Below are 24227 nucleotides of genomic sequence, written 5' to 3'. Positions count from 1 at the left end.
GAAGACTGTAAGGTGTTGGCGGGGGACAGTGTAGCTAGACAGCATCAGATGGTGGTCTGTAGGATGGTTTTGGAGGTGAAGAAGAAGGATGAGACTGAAGACTGAAAGAAGAATAAGATGGTGAAAACTGAAAGAAGAAGACTGTATTGTGAGATTCAGGGAAGAGGTCAGACAGGGGCTCAGTGGTGAGGAGGTGCTGAAAGTTTGGGCAACTACTGCAGAAGTGAAGACAGAGTACATGTGTGTGAATGAGAGGGAGGGCAGTGGAGGGGTGCGGTTGCAGGGAGAAGAGGTGGAGAAGGTGAAGGAGTTCAGGTGTGCAAAGTAATGGAGAGTGTGTTAAAGAAGTGAAGAAAAGAGTGCAGGCAGGGTGGAGTGGGTGGAGAAGAGTGATAGCAGGAGTAATTTGTGATAGAAGAGTATCTGCGAGAGTGAAAGGGAAAGTTTATAGGACTGTGGTGAGACCTGAGATGTTGTATGGGTTAGAGACAGTGGCATTGAGTAAAAGACAGGAGGTGGAACAGGAGGTAGCAGAGCTGAAGATGTTGAGGTTTTCGTTGGGAGTGACGACGATGGACAGGATTAGAAATGAGTTTATTAGAGGGACAGCGCATGTAGGACGTTTTGGAGACAAGGTGAGGGAGGTGAGATTGAGATGGTTTGGACATGTGCAGAGGAGGGACATGGGGTATATCAGTAGAAGAATGCTGAGGATGGAGCCACCAGGAAGGAGGAAAAGAGGAAGACCAAGGAGGAGGTTCATGGATGTGGTGAGGGAAGACATGAAGGAAGTTAAATTGAAATAGGCAGATGTAGAGGACAGGGGGGGGTATGGAGACGGATGATCCACTGTGGCGCCCCCTAATTGGTATATTTCCATATCATTTCAGCAAACATTTTAGTATTTTGTCTCAAGGGACAATACTATAGAAATGAAACTTGGATATATTTTGGAGTAGTTAATGTGCAGCTTGTACAGATTTACTGTCCTTTATAAATAACTCAACATACAGGCATAAATCTTTCAAAATAGCTGGCAACAGAAGTGAGTACACCATAAGTGATGTGGTGTAAACATGCAAAGCCACACATCCTATTCATCATGTTCATGTTTTTGTGTATCTTGTATTAGAGCAGGTAAAATTTGGTGCTTTGAGTACAATTCTCTGATTTTAACAACTGGATGTTTAACATGGCACCTCATGGTAAAGACTCTCTGAGGATTTAAGAATTAGAGTGTTTCTCTCCACAAAGATGAACGATGCTATAAGAAGATCACTAACATCCTGAAGCTGAGTTACAGTACAGTGGCCAGGGTCATACAGAGGTTTTCCCAGACGGGTTCCACTCGGAACAGACCTCACACGGGTCCATCAAAGAAGTCGAGTCCTCGTGCTGTGTGTCAGATGCAGAAGCTGCTTCAGAAAACAGATGCATGAGTGCTGCAGCATTGCTTTAGAGGTTGCAGGAGCGGAAGGTCCGGTTGTCGGTGCTCAGATCGTACGCCGTACATCTCAACAAGTCGTTGTGTACTTACTTTTGTATACATTTGAGATAATATATATATAAATAAAAATCATCTTGACCACCATCAAGATCAAGCCTGCACCCTTTTTGCATGACTTGGCAACGTAGACATTGGCTTGTAAACTTATAGAACAGTTCTGCAATTATTAGTTTGGGAAATAAAGAGCTGTATCAGGTGTGTATACCCAATTACAAAATAATCATTCAGAATGTGTGTTAATTGTGTTTTGTGTGGTAAAAATGATAATTTTTTCCATATAAGCTCAGTTTCAGTGTTAAACTCTACACAGGGTTTATTTCAGGAACAAAACCAGACATCATTCTTTTTTTCCTTTTAGAAGAAGGAGTAAATAATTTTTTGTACTAAAAAATACACAATATTCTTCATTAACGTTAAAAAAAAAGGAGATCGGCATTAAAATGAAAAAGAAAGTAAGAAAGTAACAAGTACCTCCGTTTCACTGTCACTCCCTGCACCCGTGCAGATGGAGAAAATACATAACATTTGACAAAAAGGTGTAGTCGGAGGTGTGGCACAGCTGTGACCGAGTGAACCGGAGGCACAGCTGCTTCATAGTTACGAGTTTATCATGAGTGTAACGTCTGTCTGAGCCGCTCAGGACGGCAGCTTGTAGCGGGGGAAAAAACAACAACAACAAAAATATGTCACACACACACATTGGACCTCTGTGGACACAGGAAGTGATGTGCTCTGGCTCTCTCTGACCAGCAGGGCAGCAGCTCAGTGTCTTTAGTCTGTGTGTGTGTGTGTGTGTGTGTGTGTGTGTGTGTGTGTGTGTGTGTGTGTGTGAGAGAGAGAAAGAGAAGGAAAGAGATGTTAAAACGGTTGTCTCATTCTTTGACCAGTCTGTAGATGTGATGCTGAGCTCCGTGCTCACTGTTGGACACCTCGAACACACACGCCAGGCACAGCAGTGTCTCCTGGGTTTCTCTGTTCGACACCACCTGCAGGACACACAGGAAACAGCAAGACATCAACACACACATTCACGCACTGTTTCAGTACGGGTCGGATGAGTAGAGATGAGTGTGTCGGGTTGTGTGAGCGTTGAGGATGAGAGGGTGAGGAACAGTACATTACCAGCAGGATGGTGAAGTTCTCTAACACGCTGTTCATCATGTACTTCTCAGGCAGGTGCTTGAGCTTGTGGATGAAGTTGATCATGTATTCACACATGGGCGAGCGGTTTATTTTGTACACGAACCGGCCGTTCTCAAAGCGTGCATACTCCGTCTGCACAGGAAAGACGGACCAAAAAAAAACTCTGAACTTTGAACGACAACAAAAAAAAACAACAAAAAAAAATTCCAATGGCACACGTTTAATTATTGTTTTGATCTAATCAGTGGTGTGGTATGTACATATTTATATTGTACTCATGTCTGGAGTAATTTTTTTATTTAAATATATTTAAATATTAAATATAAAAAATAATTCACGCGAGAACGACAAGAACGCACAAGGTCTATGAAGCGCCTGAGCATGAAGCGTGGGGACGGAGGTGACAAGCAGAACATATAAATTTATACTTTTAATAATAGTGAGGTATATTAAAAGTATATACAATTCTATTATATACTTTTAATATACTTTTTATTCTTTATTTTTATTTATTATATTTCATATGAATTTTATATAATGTCGTACTCTGTATAAATGTCTATGACACATTCAATTTTAATGACTAATTAGTAATTTAAACTGCCGTTAAATAAAAAGTCTTAATGATTTCTGTACTTTGAGCATTTTTCAGATTTGTGGTAAAAAGCGATCTCAGCTCATCTAAAAGGACGTGTTAATGAGAATCTCACCTCCACTTTCTCCACCACCTGCTTCCCGAACGAACACACTTTAGTAGAGCAGGTGATGGTCATGTTATCTGGACTCTCGTACTGACTGGTCACACCGTAGAACGCTCCCGAATCCTCCTGGACATTACAGCTCAGGTCGGCCTGAAGAAACCAAACACACACACACACACACACACACTGACATGAAGATTTCTGATCTGAACTGGCGTACCGAACCGGTGTCTGAATTACACAAAGAGAGAACCGATGTTTTTTTGTTTACACAAGTTTACATGCCTGTAATCATGTATCTGATAGAGATGTTGGTCTGGAACCTACACTAGGTGGAAAAAAACTTTGTGGATGCCTGAACAGAAGATGTAGTATCTGCTTCTTTTTAAACATCCCATTCGATATTTTGTCCCTGCTAGAATAAGCTGAACTCTAGTGGGAAGATGTTCCACTGGATTTTAGGTGTTAATGAAGTCAGGTACTGATGTAGCTGAGGTACACATGCCTGGAGTGCTGTCAGTGTTCATATCCATCCCAAAATATTTTTAATAGGGTTGGAGCTCTATACAAAAAAGATCTTCCACTCCAACCCATGTAAAGCATATCTCCTAATGAAGCCAACTCCATGTGCATTGTGGAACAGGTTTGGGTTTCCTAGTTCGAGTGAAGGGAAAATTTCATGCTCCATGTTTCATCCTCCAAGTTGGTGGTAACAGTTTAAGAAAGAATCACATGTGGCTGGAAAAGCCAGGTGTTCCAATACTTCTGTCCAAATAAAGTATAAACAGATTGACAACTTGGAAATAATAAGAAAATAATGAATAATTCTGAAGTAAGCTGAACGCAGAAACAGATGTTTCCTTCACTCAGAGGATGCAATGAGTGCGAATCTCCAGAGAGAGGTGCCAGAGATGCAGCGAAAGCAAGAGTCAGGAAACATAAAGAAAGAATGAACAAGAGAGAGACAGAGAGAGTGAGGAGAGAAAGTGTGTGTGTGTGTGTGTGTGTGTGTGTGTGTGTGTGTGTGTGTGTGTGTGTGTGTGTGTACACGTGTTGGCCTCCAGGTCCCTGATCCGCAGCACCTGTGGCCCAGAAAGGCAGGTGTTTAAACAAAGCGTGAGTACGGCTACATTGTGACGCCTGCAGCTCTGATCTACACACACACACACACACACACACACACACACACACACACACACACACACACACACACACACACACACACACACAGGGTCCTGGAAAAGCGAGCACAGCTTTCATCCAAAGCGGATTCTCGTTTACACACTAGATACCATCAAAAAACTCAATAAAACTGAGGGGAAAACAATATCTTTATGACTTTTGTCATTTTATTACACACAAACACACACACACACACACACACACACACACACCACTTCATAAAAAATCTAGACAGCCAGAACAGAGGTACAACATACGTAATAAGAACAACATACGTAATAAAATTATATATGAATGTAACTTATGTTAACAATATTCACGTGTAAATATTCTTTATTAAGAGCCTCTGAATTCTTGATCCTGATTGGTCGAAAGGAAATTAGTTTTTTTTATTTATCAAAAATTCACGGAAGGAGTCTCCAGTTCCAGAACACTGTAAGCGTCAGTACGTTTTGGGTTTCGAGGTAACAGGATAAAGCTGCTTTTTAATTGTCTCGTGATTGTTACAAAAGAGCAAAAAGAACAAAATTTGCCATATTCTCAGACAGTCCACAACATTAACTATAAACAGATAAAAAAAAGTATGATGTCGTTCTCTAATGAAAAAATAAACTGTTATAGAAAAAGAACCAGTTTTGGAGCAGTAACAGTAAGTTCATACTCATTTCCATTATCATATGAAATCTGGACCTATGTTGATGATAAAATCCAATGGGTCATAAGTATTGGGACACTTGACTTTTCCAGCCATATGTGGTTCTTCCCAAAACTTTTAGAACAAAGTTGGAGGCACACACTTGAACAGGACTTCATAGGATGCGGTTGCATGAAATATTCCCTCCACTTGTACTTGGAGACCTAAAGCTGTTCAGGCATGACAATGCCCCTGCCCCCAAATCCAGCTCCATGAACATATGCCGTTCTATGTACGGAATGGAAGATCTCCTGCTATAGACCTATAAACCCTATTGAACACGTTTGGGATGAATGTGAACACTGACTGGACCCCAGACCTCCCCACCTCACCTACATCAGTCCCTGACTTTACTAAAACACTTGTGGATTAATGAATGAGCACAAATCTACACAACATTTAGTGAAACATCTTCCCAGAAGAGTGGAGGTTTTTCTAACAGCAAATGGCGACTAAATGTGATTAGATGTTTAAAAGGAAGCACAAAGCAATCACATAGCAAGCTTATGGTCAGGTGTCCACAAACTTTTGTCCATATAGACAATCTAATGTGACAGCTGATCTACAGAACATATATAAAATACTCACCCAGAACTTGACTAAGTAGAAGGCATTCTGTGGGCCTTTTCCAAACAGCTCCTTGAGGCCTCCTTTCTTCTCAGGGAACTTGTCGTAGATCTGGCGGATGTCCACCGACTCCAGCAGCGGGTCGTTGTACGATTGGCTCGTCTGGCTGATGTGTACAAACAGGTGCTTGTTGTACTGCAGAGAACATTAATATACTGCTCTCAGACTCTTTTATTATAAAGAACCGTTAAAAGGGGATTATACTTGTTACATTATAGCACAATGAAATTCTTTCCAGTGATGTTAGAAAGCTGGTGTCAAGGGCCTTGTTCAAGGGCCCAAGAGTGGCAGCTTGGCGATACTTGGGCTTGTGATCAGTAACCCAGAACTTGTGATCAGTAACCCAGAAACTCTCACTTTCAGGTTAGTGATGGTTTTTTTGAAAAAAGATTAGATGTTTCAGATTAATATTTTCTAAAACCTTAAAACAAAATTTGGATCAACTCGATTAAAAACCTTTTCAAACGTATCAACGGGAAAAATACGAAAGTTTTCCAAAGGGGTAGAAAGTCCAGGATTAACTTTTTGGGGAATTTTCTCCTGATAATAAAAATGTATGTTAGTTTTTAGCATTGTGCAAAAAATAACTTGATCCTAGTGATTTATTAAAATAAAATAAAAAATTTGTTCAGGGTTAGAGAAGATGCACAGCTGGGAGATTAAACGATATATCTATATCATAATGAATGACAACATAATCCACTTTTCTGATATATGGGTCATTTAGTCAGATACTGTTTTTCCTAGATTTTTTTTTTTTCACTTTTTACTAAAATAATTTTTGAATACATTTTTTTTTTTAACCAGAAAGTTTTCATGGTAAAAATGACAATCGGAAAAAAAAAATCAAGTGTGTTGGACATTTCTGTTTTTTTTAAAGGATTCCTATTTAAAATTTGTGCTATTTAAAATGATAATGTACAGTAACAACCTACGATTTCAGTCGTATATTGTGATGAAATAATTTAGCAGACAGTGACTACGCCTCACGCTGCTATTGCTGTGCGACAACCGAATGGCGAATACAAATGATTTATATTTTTCTTCTGCACGTATTAGATAAATAGCTGCTGTCTCACAGGATCAGACCGGGAGAGAAAACAGGGTTATAGATGCGCTGCCAAAGTGACGGATCACTCGAGTCCGCTGTTAGAGAAATAGTGGTAAGAAGTGCGCTCACAGCACAGAAACACAAAGCGTGTCGATCTGCTACGCTACATGATCCTGGCTCTAGTCTAAGCAACAGAATTTCATTTATTTCATTTTTAATTAGGAAAATATGACACTCAGTGTCGACAAAATGCTCATACTTTGGATCAGAGATGCTGATTTAGTTTTGTGATTGACACTATTTCTAAAAAAAAAATTATTGGGACACCTGAACCTTGCAGCCATATGTGGTTCTTTTCCAAACGGTTACCACAAAAAAATCGGAGGCACACAATTGTACGTCTTTGGATGCGGGGGTATGAAATTTTCCCTTCACTTAAACCGTGTTGCTTTGGAACATGCAAACCTAAACTTTGGAACATGCAAATCTTCGTTGCGCTGTGGGTGGGTTTCTGGTCTCCACCATATGCATGCATTGAATGTAAGTCAAAGTAAAAAGTGTTGCGTGATCGTGACTTTACTTTGTATCAATTTATTTCAAAAAACGTTAGCATGTTCGCAACGGTTTGAATGTTAAGTGAACGTACAGCCTCGGGGTCTCTCTCCTGCTCCAGGAACGAGGAGAACTCGATGAGTCGAAGTTTGATGGTGCCGATGGATCGTCCTTGCCACGCTGGAGGAGTGGACGCGGGGGCTCTGGGAGGCTCGTAACCTGTAACGCACAACCACAAGAGCTGGTATTAACTTCGTCATTCTGAAGAAACTGATTTAGGTTGCTATGTTTGGACGTACCTGATAACGCCGTGGCGGCCTGAATGGGGTACGCCTGCTGTGTAAATGGCTTAATGCTGAGGAAACAGACGAGAGAACTGTAAGCACATCTTCACCTTTGAACTTTTTAGAGCTAGACTAAGCATCGGTCTTTGTCCGAATTCTAAAATCTGATTGGTCAAAAGGTGAAGACCCTAGATCAGTAGGCATCTTGATGGAGAATCATAATGTAGTGTAAGTAAAGAGTTAAGGGCAGTACTCACTCTTGGGAGGATCCAGGATGGCCTGTCGGCAGCTGCCAGAACTACAACCGAAACAAACAAACAGAAAAACGGTCTCACTAAACAAAGTAGCCGAACAAAACCTGGCTACGCTCTCAAAGCAGACATGTTTTTTATTTATCATGTGGATTCTCAGTGGAAGTACAGATCTGGTGTGTAGCTTTGTGCTGCTGGGCTTCTGGGCAGAACTTTAAACAAAATACTGCAGCGGGTTTTTAGTCTCATCTCTATTCGCTGCATGTGTTGTGGACATGTGATTAGCGTAGACACGAATTATTAACATGATGCTCTGCAGACAGAAAAGAACCAAAAACTGGTTTACTCCAAACAACTCGTTAGTGATTTGAGGGCAGGGGGTGGAATAAACTCTAAACTCATTCTACAAGGAAACATGTTGAAATTGTGTAGATCTGTTCAATCAATCCTGACAAATTAGTGCCTTTTTTTTTTTTTACTAGACTTTCATACCACTTCAATGGCTTTAAATGAAAACTTATAAACGAATGTAACAATTTACAAATAAAGCCAACAGCCAATCACCAATCACCATTAATCCCAACAACTAATCACTGATCACGATTGTTCTTAATAACCAGTCACTAATCACAACTGTTCTCAATAATGATTCACTGCCCTCAGATATCAATTATCTTCCAAACTACAATAAAAGGCATCAAAATTCCCATTACACTACAGCTACAGTAAATAGAGATTAGCTTAACAAATAGTGGAGTATTCTTTAAAAAAAAAAAAAACTGCTCACATCAGTGCCACATCAGAACAAAGCTCTTGTGAATCCTTGTCCATCGTGTTAACATTGTAAGATGTTTCACGGCGTGTTTTTGGTGTCTCTTACCCCTGACGCTGCAGGGAAGCTGGGCTGAGGGAGGCCTGCCAGACCCAGCTTGCTGTGAATGGCTGTGGCAGACACGATCTGAGCAGAAGACAAGGCCGCCATGCTCTGGAGCGCTTTGTCCTTCACGCTTTGATCCTACAGCGCACAGGAAAGAGGCTTCAGCCAGAGAGCGCAAGCAGTTGTGTGTGTTGTGGTGTGTGTGTGTGTGTGTGTGTGTGTGTGTGTAATGCCGTAAGGGGTGCAGCAGAAACAGCTATCGACAGAACACACACGCCGCACGCAGAGGCAGGAAAGGAAGAGGGCATGCGTTCAATTCACCAGAGGGCCAACTCAGCACAATTTCATACTGTTCCCAATAACATCTCTGCTCCGTATCCAGAAATAAAAAGCCGTGGATGATTTATAGAAGAATAAAGACGGTTTCGGCTTGCGTTGGAAGATCAGTGCACTGAGTAACACAGAACAGACCCGTACCTCTGAAACGCCATTTTTCAAACACACGGAAAAGACGAGTAGAACAATGCAGAACGTGCACCCTGAACCCTCACCAAGAGGAAAAAAAAACTCATCTGTTCATGCTCTCCACTTTATTCAGCTGTAAATGCCTGATGGTGGATGTTAAGGCCAGAGGTACTTTAGTGCATTATCAGTGAAATGGAGTGCAGCCTAGTGTGTGATGCAGACATTAACGCAGAGCACAGACAGCTGGAGCACATCAGGGTCATCAGGAGAAAAGCTTGCAAATAGTTTTCTATCTGTCTGTCTATATATCTATAGACAATCTACCTGTCTGTCTGTATATCTATAAACTATCTGTCTGTCTGTCTATAAACTATCTGTCTGTCTGTCTGTCTGTCTGTCTGTCTGTCTGTCTGTCTGTCTGTCTGTCTGTCTATCTATCTATCTATCTATCTATCTATCTATCTATCTATCTATCTATCTATCTATCTATCTATCTATCTATCTGTCTATCTGTCTGTCTGTCTGTATATCTATAAACTGTCTGTCTGTCTGTCTGTCTATAAACTATCTGTCTGTCTGTCTGTCTGTCTGTCTGTCTGTCTGTCTGTCTGTCTGTCTGTCTATCTATCTATCTATCTATCTATCTATCTATCTATCTATCTATCTATCTATCTATCTATCTATCTATCTATCTGTCTATCTGTCTGTCTGTCTGTATATCTATAAACTATCTGTCTGTCTGTCTGTCTGTCTGTCTGTCTGTCTGTCTGTCTGTCTATCTATCTATCTATCTATCTATCTATCTATCTATCTATCTATCTATCTATCTATCTATCTATCTATCTATCTATCTGTCTATCTGTCTGTCTGTCTGTATATCTATAAACTGTCTGTCTGTCTGTCTGTCTGTCTATAGACTATCTACCTGTCTGTCTGTATATCTATAAACTATCTATCTGTCTGTCTATCAATCTATAAACTATCTGTTTGTCTGTCTGTCTGTCTGTCTGTCTGTCGATCTATAGACTATCTGTCTGTCTGTCTGTCTGTCTGTCTGTCTGTCTGTCTGTCTGTCTGTCTGTCGATCTATAGACTCTGTCTGTCTGTCTGTCTGTCTGTCTGTCTTATTTATTGATTAATGTATTGGGTTCTGTACAATCTCTGCCTTTAAAGGAGACATTGGACTTTTTTGGGTGAGAAATATTATATATATTTTTTTCAGTTTGATACACAGAACTCGATTAAAAGTTTTTCAGCAAAGTCTGTTGAAATATCAGTCTGTCAGTCTTTTTTTAAGCAAAACTACATGCACCCCCCCCAAAAAAAACAAAAAACAAAAAACAAATAAAAAAAGAAATCAAAGCAGTCGTTTATCTGTTCATATTAATAAACTATAATATTCAAGAAATTAAATATTTATAATATTTAATATAATATAATATAATATAAATAGTTATAGATCAATAATTAAAAACTGGTTGTTTTAAGTGATGAAAAACAACCAAAAACTTTTTTTTGATCCTTTAACAGAAAAAACTGGTGCTAGCACTATTGTGGTTTGGGAAAATAAAACATTTATTATGGAAAGCACTCTGTGCAGTCAGGTATGGTTCCACATCAACAGCTTAAAGATCTATAAAATTACTGAGCAACACAAGAACTTTGAGGATGGAGTTGGACTGTGATTAATACCAAACCCCAGCACCAACAAGCTGCCACATCTGGGCCCTTGAGCAAGGCCCTTACCCCTCAAAATGCTCTCCATAAGGACATTTGGCAAGTTCTATAAATCTAAATGTAAAAGTAGTAGTAAAAGTACAGTAACAGTTGTAGTTATACATTTGCCCATAATATGTCTCATGTTTTAAAGGTTTATTCATTAAAACTGCCCTTCAGCTTGCAGGGTAGGTGAGAACATGCTTTCTGGAGTAGGTTGAAGCTCTAGTAGTTAATAAAGAGAATCGCTAAACCAGCACTAAACCAGCAAGTGTTCCTTTAGCAGCCAAGATGTCAAAAAACAAACAAACTTCATTACGTATGGTTTTCGGTTGCAGAGGTGATTATTGCGAACATCAGATAATTGTTTTCAATTGAGCACCTTTCGTTTTGTTTTGTCTCGTTCTGAGGGAATTTCAGCGTGTGGCTGTGTCCTCGAGCTTTGTAAAGCTGGCTATGACGTGGTGAACAGCGCTCAGGTTAAAAGCCTTCGTCGAGTGTGTTCTTACAAAGAGTGAGTCACTCCAGAACAAACACTCTGTTATAGAGAACAGGAAGGAAGGAGGGGACAGACAAACATGTGGGAGAAAAGGAGGTAGAGCCAGCACACACACACACACACACACACACACACACACACACACACACACACACACACACACACACACACACACACACACAATGGGAATCTAGGTTATGTACAAACAAGCAGCAGGGCATCCATGCATGCACACGCACACACACGCACACACACACATGCTGTAAATTCACATACCTTAAGTTTAGAGTGAATCTCTCTGGATTTCCGCCGGGCCAGAACCTGAATGTGACTAGAGACCTACACACACACACACACACACACACACACACACACACACACACACACACACACACACACACACACACACACACACGCACGTACAAATACACACATTTTTAAACAAGCCTTCAACAAACCTTAATTCTAATAGAAAAATATATACATAATAATTTAGAAGAATTTTTTTCAAGTGTTAATTTCTTCTGATTGGTCAGAGGATGTTGATTTATTAGTCAATGTTCAGGCTGTGCTTCAAACCGCAGGACTTTAATACTACATCCCTTTTTTATTGTATTAAACTGCAAAAACATTATCGTGGTCATTATTTCCAAAGTTAGCATTAGGGGCGGAGGAAATTAACATCGCACACAACATCGTTAGGAGTGTTTTCCCTTCATATATTAAAAAAGTCCCTTATTTGCCATAAACATTTTTGAAGTCAGGTGCACACTGTGCAATTTTGCCCATGATTTGGTCACCTGAGACAAATTTTTTAAATCCTAAGAGATTCCTCTAATCCTCTAAAAGACTAAGATCTGTAGTCTTTGATCTGTAGTCAAATCGCTGGTTTGACGCGTTCATTTTTTCTTCTGGCAGTGTCAGAAGATTTCAGACATGGGAGACATGCAGTGTGACGACTTCAACGACAAACCAACAACCGATAGGAGCGCTGAACCTGATGATGCTATTAGCGCGAGTGACAACTCCAAACCACATTGCAACGAGTGAGCAAGAAAATTACAGCAAGAAAAGAAACGACTGTCGTACAGTCTGACACGTTATGGCAACTGAGATCCTACAGAGTGACATGGAGATCAGGTTCATACAGTGTGACATGCAACAATCGCAAAGGGGGTATAAAAATTGCACAGTGTGAGCCCGGCATTACTCGATTTAGAAACACCATGGTTACCAGGCGTACTGACCTGTTTTCTCGTTCGTGTCTTTCCAGTCCTCAGTTTGATGTATCTCGCTATCAGTTCATTACGACCTGAAAAGACCAAAGAGGCAGAAGTATAAATTTAGGCGTAAAAGCTTTTCTAAGATGCAGCTAAATATTTCTTTGACACTGTTAAACTTTACCACGTCGTAGTCGAAAATCTGTCCGAGTTTTACACCAAAAGCATGTACTTGTTCTAACATGGGATAATTTCTTTCATTTCAAGGTTCATTCACTAAGACTAGGGATGGTAAGATTCACAGATTCGCATCGGTGCATCAGCATTGAAGTTTACGATGTGATGCAGCGATATAAAAAGTGTGGATCGGATACAAGTAGGGCTGGATATCGAGTTTGATACTTTTTAAGCACCGACCCAATTGCCTCGATACTATCGAATATCAGAACATTTTAGTCCGGTACCAAATTTCGATACCTAAAGTTTTAATCTCAGTGAGCCAGTAAACGTGCAGCTTGTTTGACGTGCCCAAATCAAATGCTGGTGGTTGGCTGTGGCAAAGCATCAGGGAAAATCAATAGTTTTTACGCCGGGTACGCCCACTCGCCCAGAGACGTGTCTCACACGTGAGGCTGCGTCTCATAGCATAAAAGTTTAAACGATCGAAAGCGTGGCTACATTTTGCCACGGTTCGACGACAATAGCATATGCAATAGCGATGCAATATTTGCAATAAGATGAGCAACGCATCAAATAAGATGAAGCACTTGACCGTGCATGAAATAAACATAAGAGCAGAAAGTTGCTCCGTATTCGACTTCAGGACGACCGAGCCGGTGCAGTCGTCCTCTCAGCATTTTTCTGCCTTAGGGCCTGTTTCAAAATGCCCACCACAAGAGTGCTCCTTTACTGATGAAGATAGCGGCGCTATGACTAAGGCTTCGAGGGGTAACCAAACATACAAAAATCGGCTAATTGTAGTGCTACATGCTTGTGTACTTTTTAGGTTTAGTCCTCCCTACGCTATGTAGATTTACATACTGTTTCTGTGGCTATAGATACGTAGCTAAATCGATGCTAAAAATGGTTTAAGGTTAACTGATCAAGTTTAACTCACATTAAACTTGTCATCTTGTTTAAATGTCCTTATCCTTGGCTGCATTAACAGCTTAGCTTTCTTTTTTTTTCCTCTCTTCACATTAATGTTATAGCCTCTGACCCTGAAATAAGGAGACCATCAAGTGTTAATCCATTTACACTGGCAGAGAAAGGAAAAAAGAAAGGAAAGATGAATGCCACAGGGCCGTCACAAAGTTTATTGTTGAAGGTTTGCTGCCTGTTTCTACAGTGGAGGCTCCATAGTGGAAGTAAGTAAGCTGTGTTTGATGTCAACTATAGGGAGATGATAAGCACCTTAAAAGACAGATATCAGTCCCCCAGCCGAGACATGCTCTTAAGTACCCTCATACCTGCATGGTGTGCAGTAGAGAAACAAAGAAAGAAAGAGTTACAAGATGTGAGGGATGTGGCTGTGACTGCTGATGGCTGGACCAGCATTGCACAGGACCACTACCTGAAAGTGTCAGTCCACTATGTGAGAGATGGATAAATGAAAGAGAAAGTCCTACATACAAGTTCAATATACACATCCCAGACAGGGGGCATTGTAGCAGAAGAGAGAGAAGATATTCGTGATGAATTTAATTAATAGAGTAGTTGCTGTAACAGTGGAAAACCTGGATGTAGCAGTAAAAAAAGTATGAGTATTAAAAAAATGTGCTGCTTTGATCACACTCTCAATATTGCTGCTCATGAGCTTTACACTATACCCTCAGTCTCACAATGGGCAGGAAGGATCAGAGCAATGGTGGTGTGGCTGAAAAGATCCAGCCTGGCTAAACCTGTCCTTAAAGAGAAGCAGCGTCTTCTCAGAAGGTGGAAATCACAATTGATCAACCTTAGTGCAAACTCTTTGGCCAAATAATTTAGAAAAATTCTTTGCTACATCATGCAGTAAAACATCTCTGCAAATCGGATGAATGAATCTGATTACCGTATTTTTTCGGACTATAAGCCACTACTTCCCACGTTTTGAACCCCGCGGCTTAAACAACGAAGCGGCTAATTTATGGATTTTTTCCTGGGTTTTTCCCAGTTTCACAAACTTCAAGCCAAAAAACTGAGCAACATAACATTAGACCAATCAAATTTCCGACCGGAAACAAAAAAACGAACCTCACCTGTGTTCTGCATTTTTTTTTTTTTTTTACGCATGACGAGGCCAAAAGATAAACTCCCGAGAGAAATAGTTGTGAAAGAAAGGAGGAAGACAGTGAACAATGACTTTCTTGGTCGGCTACTGTTTAGATACAAGCCGTTGTAACGCGTTGAGTCTGGGTGAAGGGAGAGCTCGCTAACTCCAGTTGCAACAGAAATCATATAAGCACAGACAGGTTTCAAAAACTCGTGCTTTTTATTTTTCTTGGCAACAGCGTTACGGGTTAGTCAAAGAAACTTAGAAATGAGCATCAGAAAATAATAAGGACATATTCTTCGCCCTTGCACACACGCAGTAATAGCGGAAAAATGCGGCAGCAGGCTATTACCAAATACCGCTATGCTCCTAAAGGAAGCGCAACATATTTCACCCATTACACCGTGTGTAACGTGTCTTTCGTTAAAGCCTGTGTAAAGTACATTAATTTCAGTGTATTTATTTATGTTCAAAATAAAAACATTTGTAAAATTCAGTGGGTGCGGCTTATATATGGGTGTGCTTTATAGTCCGGAAATTACGCTATATTTTACGGACTGCAGAAAGTTTCTAATGAGGATTTCAGAAAAGCAGAACAGTTTGTCAAAGTTACAAAGATACTTTACACTTCAACACTCTATGTCTCTGCTAAAAAGAGCCCGACCTTGGGTCAGATTCTGCCAATTTGAAATAAACTCCTGCACCACTTCACAGTTAATGAAGAGGACAAAATCCTTTAAAAAGACTACCAAGGGCACTATCTGGAATGACCTTTTAAAATGATACCAGGTGTGTAGTGCAATCCTTTTGAATCCTGACTCATACTGTTTCAGTCTTGAAGGATGGCAACATCAGACAGTTCTTAAATGTGGGTTCCAAGGCTGTGCCCTCCTCCAAGTCAAAAGTGGCAGATGAAGTGTGGACCAGACTGGAGGAGGAGCTGATGAGAAGGACCTCAGAAAAGATGTTAATTCTTATTGCTAATCTTCTACTTTTTAATTGTAAATCAACATACGTGACCATCATATTCTATTAAATACAGACTCAGACCGAGCAGATAGAACAGGGGCTCAAAGAGAGAGCAGGTGACCAAGATCACAGCTCATCTGATGAAGACAGTTGTTGAAAAGTGTTAAGTGGAACCGTTCAGGAACCGGTATTAAGCTCAAGGTGTTGGTATCGAACATTTTTGAACGATACCCAGCCAATTGTATCTCAATGCATCATTTATTAACGTATTTGCTTCGGAAAAAAACGAGTGGGGAGTGAAATTTACGGTTATACATGATGTAATACAACTTTAAATAAGATCTGGAGATAATACTGCAAGAACAATTGGAATCGCGTGAAAGAAGAGTCTGCATTCGAGTTGTGAGAGTGTAGATAGAGAGACGAGATGCACTGTTCTGGCTAATATACAAGTTTCACCTAACTCTATAACATGACATATTATATAATAAATAAAAGATGAGTTATACTTCTATTATTTGGAAAAGTAGGATCAATAAAATATTCTAAAGTGACCAATAATTTGTGACCAATATTTTATATGTTGACTGATTTTTCCATCTCGATCAGTCTATTTCTCAAGCGTGTTCCTCAGCACCACCATAATGAATTGCATAGCATCATATTTTTTCACACAGTTTCCTATGCTAAAGAGATTTTCTCTTGTTTAAACAGTTAGGAAAAGAGTCTCCAGTTTTAGTTTCAGATCAATGACATCATTTCCCTGCACTTAAGTAAAAGTACTAATCGTCTGCTTGCAAGAGCTTTGCTTAAGGGTTCTGGGATTTGAGCTCATAACCTTCTGATCAGAAGTCACCGAGCTAGCACTTCCCTCCACCCACACACCCGCACCTATTACAAGTCTAAAAAATGATTCTGAAGGCTCAGGAGGTCGCTGTGAATGGTGAAGACGAGTATAATCAGCAGCTTGTAGGGTTCTTCCCTTGTAATGTCATTTACTAGAGGACAGGCACTCTCTATTCTCTCTCTCTCACACACACACACACACACACACACACACACACACACACACACACACACACACACACACACACACACACACACACAAACAGCACACATAGCGTTACAATACGGGTATTCATGTGTGGCCTGCTCTCAGATCAAAGGGCCACCCAATGGCCGGCTGTAAGCATGCTTACTACTGCATAATTCATCCTTTTCAGCCGCTTGAAAACACGCTCTGCTGGACTTGGCACAGCCGCGGAATAACTTACGAAGAGAGAGTGAGAGAGAGAGAGAGAGAGAGAGAGAGAGAGAGAGAGAGAGGAAGAATAAGACCAGACTGAAAGAGAAGGTGAGAACAGAGAGTGAACTGGAAGTACATTCAAAGGGGGGGGTGAAAAAAAACTTTTTTGAAAGGATGCAGTGTTCAGGAAGAGAAAAGTAAAAGCCATACTACAGGCCACTCATCACTCGCTTCATTTACTCGCTACACAATGGAAGTGTTTCAGCACACAGATGGTATTTTGGTGCCAAAAAAAACGGTGTGTGTTAATGTTCTGATAAAGTTCATGTTCGTGTTTCTGTTTCCCATTTATTGAGAATCTTAAGTTCTAACATTTAAATAAATGACATTGGGGAAAAAACAGAGAAAATTAATGTAACATGCTTTTGTGTGCTTTTGTTTACGTTTGGTTACTACCTCTTGATCTAGTGACAAAGAAAAGTTCCCACATTGTTCATCAGCATCATCAGTAATCCGTTTCTGAGGTAAAAAAATCTCATTCATCTTACTCACAAATGAAAATCACTGAAATCTCATCACTAATACACTCTATAGACAAAAGTGTTGGGACACCTGTTGTTTCCAACCATATGTGGTTCTTCCCCAAACAATGTTGGAGGTACAGAATTGTATAGGACGTCCATGGATCTTTGGTAGCATATAATCTTCCCTTCACTTGAACTAGGAGACCCAAACCGGTTCCACCATGACAATGTTCATGAAGATATGCTTACATGGGATGGAATGGAAGATCTCTTGCTATAGAGCTCTGACCCTATTAAACACCTTTGGGATGAATGTTAATGCTGACTGCACTCCAGGTCTCCTCACCTCACCTCCATCAGTACCTGACTTAGTACAGTAACTAACAACCTTGTGGTTGAATAAGCACAAATCTCCACAGCTTATTATACGAGGAAATGATTGAATGAGGAATGGGGTGTTAAAAAAGAAGCAGGAACTAATCTTGTGGTCAGGTGTCTACAAACATTAGTCCATATAGTGCAAATAAACAGGTAGATAGATACAGTGCAAAAGGAAAGTATTTTCAGCGCTTCACTTTTTCCACATTTTGTTCTGTCACATCCTTATTCCAAAATGGATTAAAAATTATTATTCTCCTCAAAATTCTACAAACAAAACCCCATAATGACAATGTAAAATGAAAGAAGTTTGTTGAAATCTTTGCAAATTTATAAAAAAAAAAAAAAAACTGAAAATGTACATAAGTATTCGCAGCCTTTACCATGACAATCAAAATTGAGCTCAGGTGCATTCCGTTTCTGCTGATCATCCTTGAGATGTTTCTACAACTTCATTGGGGACTACCTGTGGTAAATTCAGTTGATTGGACACAAAATAATGAATTTTATCCATAAAATGTGGAAAAAGTGAAGCGCTGTGAATACTTGCCTTATGCACTGTTGATAGACAGACAGATAGATATCGACGGACTGTATATTACTAGGAGAAAAATCTCAAGTGCACATTTTACTTAACTTGTTTGATTTTGTCTCGTTTACACCACAGCGCTGGACTGAGTGGAGTCAAATCCAAACAATGCTTTCAATTCCCTGCAAAATTAGAATTGAACTGCGGCGTTTTGTGATTAAATAATTACAGCTATCCAAAATGGAATTCTTGCGTGATTAAAGACGTTTGCAAAAGCGCAATAAGACAGAGTTATATTCACTTCGCACCTTGTCTGTATGAGCTGCTGATAATATGAGCACTTGAAAAACAGAAAGACTGTGTTGGAGTTTTGGAGTGCAAGTGTTTGTGCATGTGAGTGTATTTCACTTGAGGTAAAAATTTTGAGAGTCTTTCTAATGAGTAATCAGACTGGCCTTGCTGTGAATATGAAGTACAATTACACCTTGATTGAAATGTTCTCCAAATGAAAACCTTCAAAAGTCAAGTGGCTTCATTGTCATTTCAGCCATATTCAGTACAGCACAGAAAAGAAAAAAAAATTTCTTCTTGGACCAAGGTGCTCCATAAACCTCCTTCTTCTTTCTCCATATCACTCTATCCTCCACATCTGCCTCTTTCAAACCAACCACCTGCATGTCTTCCCTCAGCACATCCATAAAACTCCCATTTAGCCTTCTCCTAGCATTCTTCTACCGATATACAGTACACCATTGTCTCACCTCTGAATATGACCAAACCATCTCAATCACATCTCTCTAACCTTGTCTCCAAAATGTCTAACCTGCTCGTTTTTTCATGTCAGTGCCACTGTCTCCAATTTTTCACCCATATAGGTACTCTGCAGATCCATAAAACCTTCAAGAAATCTTAAAAAAATATTTCCAAAAGAACATGTATACATACCAAATTCAAATATATAATACAAATAAATATTGTAAATTTATCTATAAACATAAAAATATTTTTCCAGTCAGATAAATACAGACATTCTTTCCCCAAACGGAATTAAAATTCCTGACAGGCATAAAAAATAAATAAATAAATAAATAAATAAATAAATAAATAAATAAAAGGAATGGAGATCTGCAGTGTCTGAGGTTCATTATTAGATAAATATAATGACAAGAAGCAGTAGGTTTAAACGTTCGTAAGCGTGATACAGTGATAAGTACGTTCCGTAAATAATGATTTCAGTGGAAATTTTCCACACCAGCGTCACATTCGAACACGAGTTTGACTAGTTACTGGAACATGCAGTGGGTCGAAATGACTCAGGAATTTGATCTAATGCCAAAATCATGCAGTGTCTCTCAGAAGTTCACATGTTACACATAAGAGAAGAGCGTGTTGAAAGATAAAGTGGTTAAACTGACCGCCTGAAGCAGCCGAAGTTGAAAGTTGAACTGGAAAGGTTTGTGGAATGGTTTGGAATTCCACAGTGAGAGAGTAAATGCTGTTGGTCAAGTTTGTGAAGGCAAAGGTCATACAAAAGAAAAAAAACAACAACTTTGTTCAGAGCCTCAGGCTGACCCTAAATGACCCTGAACAACCCTGTTATCATGTCTCACGTACTTAGTGTTCGCCTGGAGTTTAGACAACTTTATTCTGTTCCTCGGAACACCACGAAAATCTGAAACAGGATTCGTTTGTCAAGTTTTGTTCGCATATTTTAACAGACCTTGTTGAAAAACTTTTAGTCGAGTTATCAAACTGTAAAAAAAAAAATAAAAAATGGATTTCTCGCCAGATTTATGAAAGCTACGATTTGCTTAATTTTACGTGTGCATATCGATAAACGTGTTTATCGTGGTGAGAAATTTTATTGCACAGCTGATTTACTTTCTATCTTCTTGAAAGCTACAATTTGCATAGAATTCAAAATGGCAAATCGACAATAAAAAAGATAGATAGATAGATAGATAGATAGATAGATAGATAGATAGATAGATAGATAGATAGATAGATAGAAAGACAGACAGACAGACAGACAGACAGACAGACAGACAGACAGAAAGATAGATAAACAGACAGATAGACAGACAGAAAGATAGTCGATAGAAAGATAGTAGAAAGATAGACAGACAAACAAACAGACAGACAAACAGACAGATAGTCAATTGATAGAAATATAGTAGAAAGATAGACAGACAAACAAACAGACAGATAGACAGACAGATAGACAGACAGACTGACAGACAGACAGAAAGATAGTCGATAGATAGAATGATAGTAGACAGACAGACAGACAGACAGACAGACAGACAGACGCAAACTGACAAGTGCAGATAAATATGTGCATAAATGATAGACAGACAGAAAGATAGTAGAAAGATAGACAGACGAACAAACAGACAGACAGACAGACAGACAGTCAATAGATAGAAACATAGTAGAAAGATAGACAGACAAACAGACAGACAAACAGATAGACAGACAGATAGACAGACAGACAGACTGACAGACAAATAGATAGACAGAAAGATAGAATGACAGACAGACAGACAGACAGACAGACAGACAGACAGACGCAAACTGACAAGTGCAGATAAATATGTGCATATATGTACAACAAATAAATATAAAGGCAAAAGTGAAAATGTGCAGAAGCTACAAATAAATAGATATTTGTATCAGATTTTTGATTGAAAATAAAAATCTAGAATATATGCAAGATGTGTGTAAGTCACAATAGAATAAAACAATCCCAATTCCTAAACATTCCCCAAAAAATGCTGAGCCACTGCAACGCCTTAACTACCACAGAATACCGCTAACACTTCCTTAATTTTTTTTTTTAACTCTCCTGGAAGACAGGGCAGGCTGGAAACCAGAGATCAGGTAGAAAATAATGTGTTCTTCTAATGAATAACAATCCTATCCATCGTTCTGTCAACAGATCACACTGTATGGCCCTTCAGTAAAATAAAGCGACCATATGTTTCCACTCAAACCCACTTTACACACCGCAAACATTTCCTTCGCTTTATTCGACCATGTAAACGTCTCTTTTCTCCCATTATCTTCTGCCTCTGAGCCAATTTTTCCTAATTACTCTTCACAGTCTTAATCAACCCAGGCATGATCTCCTTAATCGCATCCAAATCCAGAATGATTTCTACATCAGGATCAGAAACAAGTGGCTTTGGCAAAGAAATACAAATCGAAAGTGCTCTGATTAACATTCAACGGGATTCGCGGTTCACAAATCCGACCCCGAGGACATGCCGGGAAGATCTACCTGTTGACGTGGCGTGTAAACAGTCTCGCTGAGTGAAAGTTTTCAAATGCCACACAGTTTTAAAGTAAAGGTCAAAAATTTGAAAGCAGATGGTAGTGTGAACAATCCCCCTGCTAATATCTCCACTCCCACTGCAGGTGTTTCCCTCCGAGCAGGACTGAGGGGTGCGGCCTGCTTCCCCCTGCCAGATAAAGCCCTTTATACACACACACACACACACACACACACACACACACACACACACACACACACATCTGATTAGTGCTAAGCAGCTGTCCTTTGTGAGCACTGGAGCCAGTAACATGATGACTCCCCTCCGTCTGTGGCCTGCGTTTATAAAGCCAGATGGCACAAAACCGTGACAGAAAGTCCTGAGAAATCCAAACAAAACCTAAACTGCTCGACACAAGCTGTTTAGACTTTACATTAGCGAGAAAGTGATACACTATATGGACAGTTTGTTGACACCTGAGCATAAGATTCATATCATTCCACATCGCATTCCACATTTAGTCCCCGTTTGCTCTTATAATAACCTCCACTATCCTGGGAAGATTTTCCACTAGATTTTGTGGAGATTTAGAAGGGTGTTAGTAAAGTAAACTAATCATGTAGGTATTAATGAGGAGGCCTGGCATGCATTCACATTCATTTATGTTCAAGGGTTGAGGTCAGGAATCAATAGCAGAAGATCTCCCACTCTAACCCATGTAAAGCATAACTTCATGGAACTGGCTTTGTGCACATTGTGATGCCGGAACAGGTTCGGGTCTTATAGTTCGAGTGAAGGGAAAATTTCATACTACCACATCCAATGATGTCCCAGTTTGGTTGTAGTTGCGGTAATAGAACTTCATATGACTGCATGAGTGCATGTTCAAAACAGTGGTAGATAAAGTAGACTAACCATGTGGTTGAGTTCAGTAGAGATACACTCTATGGTAAAATATTACTCCAGTAAAAGTGCTTGATTTCACGTGAGTAAACATACAGTGCCTTGCGAAAGTATTCGGCCCCCTTGAACCGTGCGACCTTTTGCCACATTTCAGGCTTCAAACATAAAAGATATCAAACTGTAATTTTTTCTGAAGAATCAACAACAAGTGGGACACAATCATGAAGTGGAACGAAATTTATTGGATATTTCAAACTTTTTTCAAAAAAACTGAAAAATTGGGCGTGCAAAATTATTCAGCCCCCTTAATTTAATACTTTGTAGCGCCACCTTTTGCTGCGATTACAGCTGTAAGTCGCTTGGGGTATGTCTATCAGTTTTGCACATCGAGAGACTGAAATCTTTGCCCATTCCTTCTTGCAAAACAGCTCGAGCTCAGTGAGGTTGGATGGAGAGCATTTGTGAACAGCAGTTTTCAGTTCTTTCCACAGATTCTCGATTGGATTCAGGTCTGGACTTTGACTTGGCCATTCTAACACCTGGATATGTTTATTTGTGAACCTTTCCATTGTAGATTTTGCTTTATGTTTTGGATCATTGTCTTGTTGGAAGACAAATCTCCGTCCCAGTCTCAGGTCTTTTGCAGACTCCATCAGGTTTTCTTCCAGAATGGTCCTGTATTTGGCTCCATCCATCTTCCCACCAATTTTAACCATCTTCCCTGTCCCTGCTGAAGAAAAGCAGGCCCAAACCATGATGCTGCCACCACCATGTTTGACAGTGGGGATGGTGTGTTCAGGGTGATGAGCTGTGTTGCTTTTACGCCAAACAAAACGTTTTGCATTGTTGCTAAAAGGTTCGATTTTGGTTTCATCTGACCAGAGCACCTTCTTCCACATGTTTGGTGTGTCTCCCAGGTGGCTTGTGGCAAATTTTAAACGACACTTTTTATGGATATCTTTAAGTACTGGCTTTCTTCTTGCCACTCTTCCATAAAGGCCAGATTTGTGCAGTATACGACTGATTGTTGTCCTATAGACAGAGTCTCCCACCTCAGCTGTAGATCTCTGCAGTTCATCCAGAGTGATCATGGGCCTCTTGGCTGCATCTCTGATCAGTCTTCTCCTTGTATGAGCTGAAAGTTTAGAGGGACGGCCAGGTCTTGGTAGATTTGCAGTGGTCTGATACTCCTTCCATTTCAATAATATCGCTTGCACAGTGCTCCTTGGGATGTTTAAAGCTTGGGAAATCTTTTTGTATCCAAATCCGACTTTAAACTTCTCCACAACAGTATCTCGGACCTGCCTGGTGTGTTCCTTGTTCTTCATGATGCTCTCTGCGCTTTAAACGGACCTCTGAGACTATCACAGTGCAGGTGCATTT

At 39.9% G+C, this 24227-nt stretch overlaps 1 protein-coding gene across 3 annotated transcripts in view; it reads right to left on the bottom strand.

Moving 5' to 3' along the window:
- Positions 1-1790: 1790 nt before the first annotated feature.
- tead1a (TEA domain family member 1a) overlaps positions 1791-24227 on the bottom strand; it is a 61873-nt gene continuing 39436 nt past the window's right edge. For all 3 annotated transcript variants that reach the window (XM_083561103.1, XM_083561102.1, XM_083561104.1), the window contains 10 exons: positions 12797-12861; positions 11826-11888; positions 8873-9007; positions 7999-8039; positions 7757-7812; positions 7552-7676; positions 5816-5989; positions 3361-3501; positions 2630-2782; positions 1791-2493 (listed from right to left, as the gene is read on the bottom strand). In XM_083561103.1, coding sequence (XP_083417229.1) covers positions 2380-2493; positions 2630-2782; positions 3361-3501; positions 5816-5989; positions 7552-7676; positions 7757-7812; positions 7999-8039; positions 8873-9007; positions 11826-11888; positions 12797-12861 — 1067 coding nt within the window. In that variant the 3' untranslated portion in view covers positions 1791-2379. The remainder of the gene's footprint in view (positions 2494-2629; positions 2783-3360; positions 3502-5815; positions 5990-7551; positions 7677-7756; positions 7813-7998; positions 8040-8872; positions 9008-11825; positions 11889-12796; positions 12862-24227) is intronic.

Source organism: Silurus aristotelis (assembly GCF_946808225.1).
Source record: "Silurus aristotelis genome assembly, chromosome: 14".
Lineage (NCBI taxonomy): Eukaryota > Metazoa > Chordata > Actinopteri > Siluriformes > Siluridae > Silurus > Silurus aristotelis.
This window is presented reverse-complemented; position numbering and strand designations above follow the sequence as displayed.